The sequence below is a fragment of the Palaemon carinicauda genome, chromosome 16 (genome assembly GCF_036898095.1).
Source record: "Palaemon carinicauda isolate YSFRI2023 chromosome 16, ASM3689809v2, whole genome shotgun sequence".
Lineage (NCBI taxonomy): Eukaryota > Metazoa > Arthropoda > Malacostraca > Decapoda > Palaemonidae > Palaemon > Palaemon carinicauda.
In genome coordinates, this window is record NC_090740.1 from 6,401,128 (window position 1) to 6,415,719 (window position 14,592).

The following is a 14,592-nucleotide window of genomic DNA, read 5'->3' on the forward strand; positions in this document are numbered from 1 at the left end:
CACTTCGCAGATTTTTTTCATAACCCATATATATAAACATATCGCGGATTTTCCTGAAATTTCGAAAATACCGCGATATATGAAGACCCCAAATACGATATTTCGTTGCCTGTAATTCCATTAATACTGTAATTAGTAATATCTGCTCTTACTGACGGTTCATTGCATTACATATGACATATAATTCAGTACAGAAAGAAATAAAACACGAAAAGAGAATGTGATCATATGATAATTCAGTATACAGTACGTAGTAAAATTAAATCGAACATGAAACGCAAATCAGATGCAGTCATACCGTATTTGAATGGTGTAAGGCTGCTGATGGCTACTACTGTACTACAAATGTAATGGATGTGCATCTTTTCCATGAATCTTTTGTATGTATACGTATGTAGTACTGCATCCAACAATATTCTTTGTTGCAAAAATCACATCTCGAATAAGCGTACATATCCTACAACAAAACAAGCGTAAAATAGCGTACGTAAAGCTGTATACGTAGGGTACCTTGTATTTGATTTGGTAACTACTACGTAGCATGTAAGACGGATTGTGATTGGTTCAAGCGCTGATAGATGACGAATCAGAACCCATGTTTTGTAATCTAGCCTGTGATTGGTGTTTTGACCGCTTCTCCAACCTCCAGCATCTTTTCGCGGCCACTTCGTTCGCCGCTCTCTTGCCGTGTAGATGCTGCTACGTTATTGTGAACTTTAATCTGTGCTGTGCGTGACTGTTTTAAGTTGAACTTTTTGTTTAACCCCTACTGTACAATGGCTCCCAAGCGTTCTGCTTCTGCTAAGGCTGGTAGTGAGCCTAAACGCCACCGAAAGATGATGACGATTGCTGAGAAGGTGACGCTTCTCGATATGTTAAAAGAAGGCAGAAGTTACGCGGCCGCATCAAGAAGGACGAGGCAAACATTAGAAAGACGGCTGCCATCACCTTTAGCAGATCAGCGAAGCGAGTCGTTACCACGCGTAATAAAACGATCGTACGCATGGAAGGTGCTTTAGCAGTCTGGATTGCCGACTGCCGGAAGAAGAACATAGCCTTGGATACGAACACCATCCGAACCAAGGCTTTGAGCTTGTATGAGAATTTTGCGGCAAAGGAACCTCAAGACGACGATGGCAACCATGCTGAAGAAGAAGATGATGAAGATGAACCTCAACCAGGGACATCCACTGATTCCCAGCCTCAGAAACAACGTTTTCCGCCAGCAAAGGATGGTTTGCGAAGTTTCAGAAACGCTTCGGCCTGAAAAGCGTTTCCCTGCATGGCGAGGCTGCTTCCGCTGACACTGCCGCTGCTGAAACTTACGCGAACGAGACGTTCAAGAACATTATCGCTGAAGGTGGATACAAGCCGGAACAAGTGTTTAATATGGATGAGACCGGCTTGTTTTGGAAGAGAATGCCGTTGCGAACTTTTCTGTTCAAAGAAGAAGTCAAAGCCTCTGGCTTTAAAGCATTCAAAGATCGCGTTACCCTCGTGATGTGTGGCAATGCTGCTGGATTTTTGCTACAGCCGGGGCTTATTTACAAGTCGAAAAATCCTCGCGCTTTGAAAAATAAAAATAAGAATCTCCTTCCCGTGTACTGGATGCATAATCAAAAAGCATGGATTACGAAGATGCTGACCTCCAACTGGTTCCACCAGTGTTTTATCCCGCAAGTCAGAAAATATCTCGTAGAGAAGGGCTTGCCATTTAAGATCCTTCTCCTTATGGATAACGCTGGTGGACACGCAACTGACCTGTCGCATGAGGGCATTCAGGTTGAGTTCCTGCCACCCAACACGTCATTAATTCAACCGATGGACCAGGGGGTTATCAGGGCGTTCAAGGCCCTCTACACGAAGAATACCTTGGCGGACCTCGTTGCGTGTGTGGATGCTGCCCAAGAAGATGAAGATGAAAATTTCAATTTGAAGGCGTACTGGCGGAACTACACAATAGCCACGTGCCTGCAGAACATTCAGAAGGCACTGCAAGAAATGAAACCTGCAACCGTTAATGCGAGCTGGAAGAAGTTGTGGCCCCAGATTGTTTACGACGACGAGGGATTTACACCGTCTGAAATTCAACACTCTGCAATACGCAAATCTGTGCAGTTGGCTACGATAATTGGAGGTGACGGGTTTGGTGACATGACGACTGAAGACGTCGACGAGTTGTTGGACTGCCATTCCCAGCCGCTAACTGACGCAGACCTAGAAGACCTGACGAAATCGGCCAGTGAAGAAGACAGTGAAACGCAGGAAGAGACCCAAGAAAATGTCGAAGAAACGGGCTTAACATTAGAACGGCTTGCCAAGTTCTGCAACCATGCGAAGGAGTTGAAAGAAATTTCGCAAAAGTGGGACGAGGATATGGTTCGTTCTATGCAATTCTGCAACAAGATCGATGACGACATGACTACCTACAGTACAGGATGCTCTTCGAGCGAAAAAAGAAGCAACGGCAGCAACTTCCGATCACAATGTTCTTCCAGCCTCGCAAAAAAGAGCCAGTTCCTCCTGCTATTACGCCTTCGGAAGAAATTGAAGTGTCCCAGGAAGAAGTTGAAGAGGTGTCCCAGGAAAAGACACCTCCGTCTGGAGAGACATCATCAGCTTCATCATCATCATGTTTACTGTGCAGCAAATACATCGCCATCATCATTCAAGTTTTTCTTCAACTTCTTTCGTGGTGAGTAAAGTAACAATCTTTATTTTTTTCATACATGTTTTACTTTAATATTCTAACATTTTAATATTTGAGCCTGTTTTAGTTTAGTATGCATTAAGTTAAAGAGAAGGTTTAAAAGTCTGAATATACATGTTATAACCTACCATATTTTTTTGTTTAAAATATACATTTACGTACATAAAACTCCTCTCTCTCTCTCTCTCTCTCTCTCTCTCTCTCTCTCTCTCTCTCTCTCTCTCTCTCTCTCTCTCTCTCTCTCTCTCTCTCTCTCTCGTAAATTGTTTTCCTGCTTTGCTACGTATGTACTGTATGATTTTATATAGATACGGTAAATAATATTTGTAATAACATATTTTCTAAAAGCTTTTACTGTAATATCATTATTTATCACTTTCATCATGCGCGTTAAATGCCTTCGTTTGTTTACTGAGCGTGGTTGTTTACTGAGCGTACTTTATGACGCCGCCGTTTCAGGCGGCATCATAAAGAAAAACATTTCATTTGGAAGTCCTAAGAAAAATTAAGTAAAACATTGGCAATAACAAAATCAACATACTGTACTGAATAATCAATATAATCGATGCAAAAACTAACCTATACACAGATGTGTAAATGCGTTTGTTTCTTCATTATGATCAGAGATAAACGTAAACAAAACATTGGTTGCTATTTTTTATCGTGCTTTTTGGCGTGTTTAGGAAACGCATGATATAAAATCACCTTTAATATTTGTACCTGTTTTAGTTTAGGGTACTGTAGTACATGCATTAAGTGTTCTGTACATTAAAGGGTAGTTTGTTAACAGTACTACGTACAAGGGAAGGTTTTAAAAGTCTGAATATACATGTTAAATAAATAGGTAAATATAGTGTCACTACTTCGCGGATTTTCACCTATCGCGGTCGGGTCTGGAACCTATCTACCGCGATAAACGAGGGCTAACTGTACCTAACTCTTACGCACATGAGTGTACTTGTACTGTACACTTACTGAAATGTGTTCATACCATAATACAATACTTACACTGAGATAGAAATCAGGTAGTACATTAGGTCACTTAAGTGTATCATTCAATTGCACAAAGGCAATGAGCAGTGAGTAGTTAGGTTAGGAGCTAACCCACCCTAGGCCACCAAGTATTCGCCTGTCTCTGTTACCTAAACCCCGACACCCCGGAATAAGGATGGCTCACTGTACTACCTTGTTTAAATTTTAAGGAGCTATTCCAGCTTTGCTGAAGTTATACTCCTATTAAAGATCAAAAGTTTGTATTGTGTAGATAAATATGTGATAAAAATACTTAAGAAATATATGTATAGTGCATACTCCAAACATAATATACACAATACTGTACTAGTAACTACACTACTTGGGTACTCACCGTCGTTACTCTGTAGTTCAATGGTTTTCAATGGGGGGTCTGCGAAGTACACAAAGTTGCCTTCTGTAAAAAATACAGGTTTGTGAGAAGTTGTGGAAAATCATCAAAATATTGAAAACATCAATAAATAAATTATGAATAACTCTGAAATAACAAATTTGGAAGTAATTTGTATTCTTCCTAGCATACAAACCGGAAGCTATTTATAGGGGTATTACTTTTGTTGTACCTGAAAGACGAGCCATGATAATTTTTAGTGAGGGACTGGCTACCCAGCTCACTCACACCTCTCGGCTGAATAACCATTTTGCTTTATGGCAGGACTTCTCGGAGGACAGGGTGGCGGGCCAATTTGTATAAATATCTTCAGGTTTGTATGCCAAGAAAAATACAAATTACTTCCAAATTTGTTATTTGTTCCAGCGCAAATACAAACCCTCTACTATTTATAGGGGTGAGTTACTCTTAGGAGGGAGGAAGTCCTCACCAACTGGCCTTGGTCATGATCCAGGGTTCCCTCTAATTCGATCTGTCATCAATAGTAGAAGGAACCCTACTTTTGCTAAAATCCAAGTGGCTATATGAGGTAATGCACAGATAGCGGCCTGCAGAAGCTTGTGTGCGAGTAAAACTGACAGTGTGGCTTGTCTTTAACATAGGAACTCAAGTAAAAACCTAGAGTTCTTAAGATTTACCCAATACCCTCCCTCAACAAGGTATTGGGGACTTAACGAAGTATTATTCTATACTTATGAGGCACAAGGCAAATGAGTTTTACCCACAGCGAGGCGAGGTCAGCTATGCTGAGGCTTGTGGAGCTGTTTTCCCCAAAGGAGAGAAGGTGAAAGGAAGAAAGGAGGCAGTTATTCTTATTCATTCACCCCAGACTAACCTGGGTAACCTCACCCCTCAACCTCTGCTACTTGTCCATCAAGGAGCTTAAGGTGTTCAGACCATTTGTTGCGCGACCACCACAGGACTGATGGAAAGGGTATCCATGTTCCTGTGGGCTAGGTCTTTGCAGGTATTGGGCAGTGAAGGTCGACTGACACTTCCACACGCCTGCTTGCCGTACCTGCGCCACAGTTTCTTGAACGCCAGGGACGTAGCAACGCCACTGACGTCATGACCTCTGGGTCATAGGATGGAGGAGGGTCTAAATTGAGAGCAAACTCAATAGCCTTCCGATCCAGGAGGGAAAGGAAAACCTTGTGACCCTCCTCTTGACCTTCCCCGTGCTGGTCAACAGTACTGACACATGGGGCGAGCTGCTGTCGTTCTCTTGAGGTAACGCCACAGATCCTCACTGGGCACAACCACAGTTGAATCGGGTCTTCAGTTACCGAACGAAGACTCTCTATCCAGAATGGGCCGCACCTAGGGTACAGCACACTCGAATTTTGAGTCTTGGCAATAAACTCGGTGATGCCGCTGAGAATTACTTCACCCCAACTCCTAGAGTAGGAGACCTCAGGAAGGAGTTCTTACAGCCTTTATGAAGTTATAACAACACCTGTTGAAGGTATGAAAAACTTCTCAGGAACGAGAGTCTCCTGAAAAAGGGAGAAGTCTCGTATGTGGGGGTTTGCTTCAACAAGATCATTACATTGCCATCGAATGCTTTCCCGTATGGGATTGCCATCAAACCCTTTCTCGCTAGCGAGAAAAACTACCATCTAATGCAGGTAAGACCTGCCAGGGGAAATGAACTGGAATGTGAAAATTTTCCTGCTAGCTTACGTCCCGGCGGGTGAGGGTTTCTCAATGACAAGAGAGGATCATGAGCCGCTTGCTAACCCAACCACTAGAAGTGGGAGGGTGGAGGGAAGATGACGGAAGTTTGTTTGAAAACGAAAGGATCAGAGCTGGCAAGACCAGCCTAGCTTTCACAGAGTAATCAGCTGGGTGTGTAGAGTGACATAAGTCACTCTATACTGGAAGACCAATCCTGCAGGGGAAGGAGGGGGGTCGACCATAGAGCTTTCAGAGAAAACTCTGGATCACGGGAACCGAGAGATTCGGCGCTGCGAGAACCTAGGGCTTCTGAATCCATAACATGCGACCCTAAGGGAACGTGAATCCCTTTCACGCGACCCTAAGGGAACGTGAATCCCTTTCACGCGACCCTAAGGGATCGTGAATCCATTTCTCGCGACCTTAAGGGATCGTAAATCTATTTCTCGCGACCCTAAAGGATCGTGAATCTATTTCTCGCGACCATAAAGGATCATGAATCTGTTTCTCGCGACCCTAAGGGATCGTAAATCTATTTCTCGCGACCCTAAAGGATCGTGAATCTATTTCTCGCGACCATAAAGGATCATGAATCTGTTTCTCGCCACCCTAAGGGATCGTAAATTTATTTCTCGCGACCCTAAAGGATCGTGAATCTATTTCTCGCTACCATAAAGGATCATGAATCTGTTTCTCGCGACCCTAAGGGATCGTAAATCTATTTCTCGCGACCCTAAAGGATCGTGAATCTATTTCTCGCGACCATTAAGGATCATGAATCTGTTTCTCGCGACCCTAAGGGATCGTAAATCTATTTCACGCGACCCTAAGGGATCGTCGTGACGAGAACCCGCAAGGACACTGTCCCCGATTCCTGATGGAATCCTCAGGAATTGTGTTGTGTGAACTCCCAGGGTTCACGTGACGAGACGCATGACAAGACCCCAAAGGAACTACAGTACGTCATTGTTAACTGGATGGAGAAGGAAACCCTTAGGCAGCGTGTCGTGTGAAAGCCCAGGGTTCATGCGACCAGGGACGACGAGAACCCGAAGGAACATCATTATTGTTACCTAGAAGGAGAAGGCATCCCACAGGCAATGTGTCGTGTGAACCCGCGATGAGAATCCAAAGATTCTCTGCTATGTGAATCAACCAACTCAGCATAACCGTGGTCATGAGAGCCCGAGGGTTCAGCGTGAAGTCTAAAAACTATGTCATGAGTGTGACCGCGCCAACCCAAAGGATTCCCAGGGTAAGAAGGAGAGGACTCCCAGCTACGGGAACCCAAAGGTCCAGCATAGCGCCCGGAACAAGAGCCCGCAGGCTCAGTGTAACCCATGTTACAAGACCCCGCAGGATCAGCGCAACAGGAAACCGAGGTTTCCAGCCAAGGGAGCCTGAGGACTCAGCGTGAAAAGAGGTGCAAGAACCAGAGAGCTCAGCGTACCCAAGGTTGCGAAACCCTTAAGAATCAACACAATGGAAAACCGAAGTTTCCCTGCCACATGAACCCGTGGGCTCAACGTGATGAGAGTCAGAGGACTCTCTGTCACGAGAACCGACAGGTTCAGTGCGACCGCGCGAACCCAAAGGATTCGCCTCCTAGTTCGAGAAACAGAAGGTTTAGCGTAGCCCGCAGGCTCAGCATAACCGATGTTGCGAGACCCCGAAGGATCAGCGCAACGGGAAACCGAGGTTTCCCTCTCATGAGAGCCTGAAGGCTCAGCGTGACAGGTTACGATGCCCCAAAGGGTGCGCAACTGGAAAAAGAGGTTTCCCTCTCACGAGAGCCTTGAAGGCTCAGCGTGACGAAGTCACGAGACCCCGAGGGCTCAGCGCAACCAGGGCTGCGAGACCCAGAAAGGTCAACGGAACAGGAAACTGCGGTTTCCCTGTCATGAGAACCCAAAGGAACAACATGACGAGAGGCACGAAAGAACGGGGGCTCAACGTAACCAGGGTTACGAGATCCCAAGGGCTCAACTGATCATCGTTACGAGATCCCAAGGGCTCAACTGATCATCGTTACGTAAGCCCGAGGGCTCAACTGACCATCGTTACGAGAGTCCGAGGGCTCAATGTAACTGGAACCTGAAAGTTCCAAGTAGCGAGAACCCGAAGGTTAAGCGCGACGCAGACCCGAAGGACTCCCAGGGTCATAAGAACCAGCAGGATCCACATGACGAGAGCCCGAAGTCTCACGATCACGCCAGCCCAAAAGGTGATCGTCACGAGACCCAGAAGGATTAACGTAAGGAGAACGAGCAGGTTCAAAGGGACGTCTCCTCACAGCCCGAGGAGGAGAACGTCCAGGATGGAAAGGGATCACAAACCCTTCCACCCTACCTCCAGAGAGGAACGTAAAGCCGAGTCCGCCTGAGGGGGAAACTGCTCCAGCTCGAGAGCTACCTCCCCCGGAGGAAAGGTTTGTTCTCCTGAAGGAGAACCAAGCATAAGGCAAGGTTCTACCTCCGCCCCTGGAGGAGAACCGTAAGCGTACGTGGATCGCCGATACCCAGTAGCGGTCTTCTCTCACGAACTAGAGATGTGTTCCCCCGAAAGAGAAACCTGCCTCGGAGTATGCTCTGCCACCGCTCTTGGTGGATCAGCAACATCCTTGGTTTGGACACACACAAGCTTCCTCTCATGAACGACAGGAAAGTTCTTCCGAAGGAGGACATCGCCAAGAATAAGCTTTCTCCCAGCCCTATAGGAAAAAATCGTAGGCGTAAGACATATGTTGGTCGCTGAACAAACTCTCGCGAACGAGAGAGAAGTCCTCCCGAAGGAGGACATCGCGTAAGACAAGCTTTCTCCAGCTCTATGGGAAAAAAGCGTAGCTGTACGACATATATTGGTCACTGAACAATCTCTCGCGAACAAGAGAGAGGTCCTCCCGAAGGACAACATCACCTAAGACAAGCTGTCTCCCAGCTCTATGGGAAAAATGACAAATTCGTAGATAATTTGTATTTTTCCTAATTATACAAACCTTAGCTATTTAATAGGGGTATTACTTTCGGCGTAACTGAAATGATGAGCCATTAATTTTTAACGAGGGTTTACTACCCACACCGCTAGTTAGCGGGGGTAGGGGGTAGGGGAGGTTAGCTTGCTACCCCCCCCTCACACACCTGTGCTTGAGGTCACTTTGCTTGGAGGTAGGACTTCAAGGGGGAGGCAAGTTTGATTAAATAGCTAAGGTTTGTATAGTTAGGAAAAAATACAAATTACCTACGAATTTTGTCATTTGTTCCGAAACTGGAATACAAACCACGCTATTTAATAGGGGTGACTCACCCGTTAGGAAGGGTGGACGTCCCAGCCAGTCTGGCTTTTGGCTTTGCCCGTGGACTCCTTATTTGAGTGTGTAAGCACCCAAGAAATAAGGAGTACCTGCACCTCGCTAGAACCTTGCTACGCAAGGTCTGCGGCCTACGCAAGCTGTGTGTGAAGGTATGAAGAAGTGTGACTCGTCCTAGAAAGTTGTTCTGAAGTTCTTTAGATGGAAACTTGTAGATTAGGACTTTCCCAATACCACCTCGTCAGGATATGGGGACATAACAGTATTAATCTAATACTAGGAACACAAGGGAGCATGGTTGCTTGCAGTGGTTTGAGGTCAGCGAGTATGCGGGCGGGCAAGATTCTGCGCGCCATTGCGCAGGAGGTTGATGGTGTGCAGGTGGTTTGCGCGTAGGTGAGCGGTTGGCGCGCAGCTGGGCGAGGGCGCGTAGGAGAATGTTGGAGCTGTAAGCGCAGGGCGAGCAGGAGAACGTGAGCGCATATGCGCATGAGGGCGCGCATAGCGCATGATGGAGCTATGCTACGCCTTGATGCCCTGTGTTAGGTTTAGTGATGGGGCCTGACGAGCTACTAAGGAGCGTTCGTCAGGTCTCGTTGGCGGGTAGCGCGTATGGGGTTGGCGCGCAATAGCGTGCTTTGGTGGAGCCTTGTTAGGCCCATGTAGAAACGGTGACGGCAGGTCGGCAGGTCTGTCGGATGGAAGGTCGACGTGTCCTTTTAAAAGGACGACCTTCCACCAAAGGATGATCGCGAACGATCTGCAGAAAAGTCCAGGACCAGTGCAGGAGCAGTGACGGATGATTGGTCTCGAGGCTCCTCTTGCGGTGGACTACATCGAAGATGTTGAACCAAAGGTGAAGGAAGGCCTTATAAGGGGAAGAGGAAGGCGAGCCTTCCGATGAATATGCCCTCTGGGGGCCGTTGGATCAGCAAGCTGACCTTCTGCAGTCCTCCAAAGAGGAGTCTCTGTAAGTGAATCCCCCCCGACGGGGAGAAACACTAGCAGGAGAGACCGACGATGGGACTTAGTTCTCTCTCCGTTGGTTGAACAGGAACGGGAGAAACTAAGCCGTCAGCTACCGTAGAGTTTGGAGAGGCAGAGGTGATGGTTGATACCGCATTGGATACCTCTGACACCACAACGTCGACAAGATACAGAGGATCAACCTCTGACGGTGACGAAGATTGCTTGACAGCGGCACCCAATCGGATGTAGTTAAGCAAAACCTCCTTGGAGGGCGAACCCGTAAGCCCCAAGGAGGACCAAAGCTGGGAAAAGGGAGGTTAATGACATATCCTCCCCCGGGGGAGAGGTTGAGCTGCTTTGCTAGGGGGAAGCAACGTCATCTCTCGAGTCTCGAGGTTGGTGAACAATACATCGGTCTACGCTACCACTTGACGGTCTCTCGAAAGAGACCGACCGAGTGGGAGCTTCGGAGGAGGTTTGGGCAATGGAAGAAGAGGCCTTGGGTTTTTCTCCTTTCGAAGCAACCTTCGAAGGAGAAATATCCCGTTTGGACTACTTCGTTGCGAAAACCTCTCCCACTGGGAGGTAGACCACTCCCTACACTCACTACACCTGTTGTTGCTATCACACCGTTGGCCCCCTACAAGAAGGACAAAGGGCGTGAGGATCAGTCTCGACCGCCGACATGAATGTTCCACAGGGGCGGTCGGGAAACCCAGGGCAGGTGCGCATGATTGCAGAGGCCAACTTCACATATACAGAACTAGAAAAAGAAAAGACAAAAGCAATTAAATGGCTGCCAAATGACAGCGAGGATGAGAGCGACACATCCGACCACCATACGAGCCGAGAGCAAAGTGAGCTCAAGCACAAGTGTGTGAGAGGGGGGGGGGGGTGAAGCAAGCTACCCTCCCCTATCCCCGCTAACTAGCGGTGTGGGTAGTAAACCCTCGTTAAAATTAATGGCTCGTCATTTCAGCTATGCCGAAAGTAATACCCCTATTAAATAGCGTGGTTTGTATTCCACTTACAGAACAAAAGCATAAGGGTAATAACATCTCTTGCGAGCGAGAGAGAAGTCTCCCCCTGAAAGAAGAACAAGCTTTGCACTTTGCTTTCCCCCAGACTCAAGGAAGGAGCACAGTCTTTGGCGATGAGATAGCAGAAGCAGATCTCGTCGAGCTGTCGGAAATTCTTCCCGAAAGAGGGAAGGTTGCTGAACGGCTGAAGAAGGAAAGCTCTCCCTCGGAAGGGAGAGCCGCCCAACTCAGGGGAAGGTTAACTCTCCTCGCCCATACCTTTCCCACTGGGAGGCAGACTATTCCCGGCATTCATAACATTTATTAGATTCATTGCAGTGTTGACCTTTGTAGACATGACAAAGGTGGTGAGGATCAGTTTCCACCGCGGACATGAAGGTACCGCAGGTGCGGCCCTCCGAATCAGGGCAGGTGCGCATGGCCGGTAGGAGGAACTCAGCACACACAAACACACACACACTCTGAAATAAGTAAAGACAAAAATAGATTAATGGCAGTCAAAAACAATGAAGAGGAGGAAGAGAGCAACAAATGTTCTCCATCTGAGCAAAAAGCAAAGTGAAGCTCAGTCACAGGTGTGTGAGTGAGAGGGGTAGCTAGCTATTCCCCCAAACCCCCCTATATAGCAGGATGGGTAGTTAACCCTAATTAAATTCTAATGGTTCGTCCTTTCCGCTTTGCCGAAAGTAATACAGTACCTCTATAAACAGCGTTGATTTGTATTCCAGTTACGAACAACTAGAAATGTCTCCATGTTCTATGGTACCTAATTTCTTTTGCATTTCCTTGCAAAATTTAAAGTAATTATATTCTTCTCCCTTGAGGTTGCAATAATCCACATTGATGGCTTAGACTTTCTTTCTGATATCAAATTTATTTTGCGGTCAGCAGATTCCCTCTGATACCAGTCACTAGGGAGATAAATGTCCCGGTTTCAAGGAGTTGGATTGCAAAGCATTCCAGTAATCTGACTTTTATCAGTTTTTATTTTTGAAATTTCACAAACTACTTTAAAGGCTTCTGCTTGAGTACTAAGGCAGATCCATGCTTCCCATTGGTCATCTTTGAAATTCATCTTTATTTTGCTAATCTTACTACAGTGGAACCTCTACACACGAACGTATCTACATCCGAATTTTCCAACATCCGAAGTAAAATTCGAGCAAATTTTTGACTCTACACCCGAATTTTATTTCGACACACGAAGTAAACATTACGCCATTGAGCGTCGAGTGCTCAGTTCTCTATTCTTGTGTGTATCGTGCGGTTGTCCTCTGTTTGGTCTGTTATTAACAGTGCTTATTTTCATCCTTTTCTCACATTTCCTTTTTTATTTTACCTATAATCATGGTGCCTAAGAAGCTAAGTTTCAGTACAGGAAGAAGGCAATTCTTTCATTAGAATTGAAGCAAGAAATTATAGAAAAACATGAGAGCAGTGTGCATGTGAGTGATACCATATGGCTAAACAATATGGCCGGAATAGGCCTATGATCTCGAGGATCATCAAGCTGAAGGCAGCCATTAAAGCAAATAACCATCGAAGGGGATCACCATTATTACAAGAAAATCTTTGCAATACCCTGGAAGAGATAGAACGCCTTTTGTTGATAGGGATAAAGGACAAAGAGATTATTGGCAACGATCATTTGTGAGAAGGGCCAGCGTGATGAACAGAAAGAAAGAAAAATAGTGAAGCAAAGAAAACCATGATAGCATTAACAAGCTCTTTTAAATAAGACTTCTCTCTTTTTCTGTTTCTCTCTAAACATAGCATTAACATGTTCTTTAAATAAAATATCTCTCTCTCTCTCTCTCTCTCTCGTTCTTCTTCGCTGTTATAGTATTAGATACATTATTATTATTTTTTTTTTTTTTATTTTTTTTTTTTTTTTTTTTCGAGAGAGAGAGAGAGAGAGAGAGAGAGAGAGAGAGAGAGAGAGAGAGAGAAAGAGAGAGAGAGAGAGAGAGAGAGAGAGAGAGAGAGAGAGAGAGAGAGAGAGAGAGAGGAGAGAGAGAAGAGAGAGAGAGGAGAGAGAGAGAGAGAGAGAGAGAGAGAGAGAGAGAGAGAGAGAGATTAAAAAAAAATGTGTTTAGAGTACATATGATTTTTAAACAGCATCAACGAGTTGAAAAACAATTAAATGTAACTAAGAAAGTAATAACAGCTAATCTGAATTCCTTTATTAACTAAAACAAATACTGATACAAACACACTCGTATGCGTATGCACAAACACACACACAGGTGCAAAAATTGCTACGCAGTAAGGAGGAGGAGGAGGTAAAGATGGTGACTGCGATAACATATCGTAACTCGTCACTGAAAGTGATGAAAATAAAAAATAAAAAGAAAAAAAATGTAAAAAATATAATATATAAAAATAAGAAAAAAATAAATAAGCTAAGTTTGATTAAAATTTCCGTTTTTTTACGGTATGTTATCGCAGTCACCATCTCTACCTCCTCGCCGATCGTGTCTCCTCGTGCGTGTGTGTGTGTTTGCGCATACCCACACGAGTGTGTTTGTATCAATATTTGTTTTGGTTAATAAAGGAATTCACATTCGCTGATATTGTTTTTTTAGTTACATTTAACTGTCGTTCAACTCGTTAACGCTGTTAAAAATCATATGTACACAACACATTTTTGTTAAATCTCTCATTTTTGTTTAATCTCTCTCTCTCTCTCTCTCTCTCTCTCTCTCAGAAAAAATTAATAGACGTCTCTAACACTAACAGTGAAGAAGAACAAGAGAGAGAGAGAGAGAGAGAGAGAGAGAGAGAGAGAGAGAGAGAGAGAGAGAGAGAGAGAGAGAGAGAGAGAGAGAGAGAGAGAGAGAGAGTATTTATTTAAAGAACATGTTAACACCATGTCTACCTTCTCGCCGATCGTCCGTCTCCTGGCGTAGCAAATCCTACACCTGCGTTGTCCAGTCTCTAAGGTAAAGTGGCAATAAAACACATTTTTTATTTATTATTTCTTTATAATTATCTTTTTTACATGCTTCTTTCATATTATGCAGTTATGTTATTGTTATGTGTAATTATGTGTAGCCATTTATTAAGGATTTATTATGGGTTTTAAGCTGAGGAACGAATTAAATTAATTACCATGTATTCTTATGGGAAAATTCGTTTCTACATCCGAACATTTTCTACATCCGAAGTTGGTTGTGGAACGAATTAAATTCGTATGTAGAGGTACCACTGTATAAGATTTAAAAATGATATTTTCATAATAAAATAAATTTTGGAACATACTTATCCGCTGGTTATATAACAATAGCTTTATTCTTCTGTCCGGCAGAAATTCAAAAAACTCATGGCAATCGCAGATAGAGATGCCAGGTGTACACTAGCGCCACCACGGTAGCTAGGCCGAACTATTCCATCCAGTACCAGATTTTCCATGCCCATAGGTCTCTAGAGGGGAGGAGGGTGGGATTATAAGTTATATAACCAGCGG

The 14,592-nt window shown here is 44.8% G+C and overlaps 1 protein-coding gene across 4 annotated transcripts in view; it reads right to left on the minus strand.

Annotated features, from left to right (window-relative positions):
- The window catches only part of LOC137655650 (golgin subfamily A member 6-like protein 22), a 107,881-nt gene that overhangs the window by 34,854 nt on the left and 58,435 nt on the right, over positions 1-14,592 (minus strand). For 2 of the 4 annotated variants that reach the window (XM_068389591.1, XM_068389588.1), the window contains exon 3: positions 4,077-4,136. In XM_068389591.1, coding sequence (XP_068245692.1) covers positions 4,077-4,136 — 60 coding nt within the window. Of the gene's footprint in view, positions 1-4,076; positions 4,140-14,592 lie in introns of all 4 variants that reach the window. The other 2 variants (XM_068389590.1, XM_068389587.1) reach the window with 1 other exon arrangement.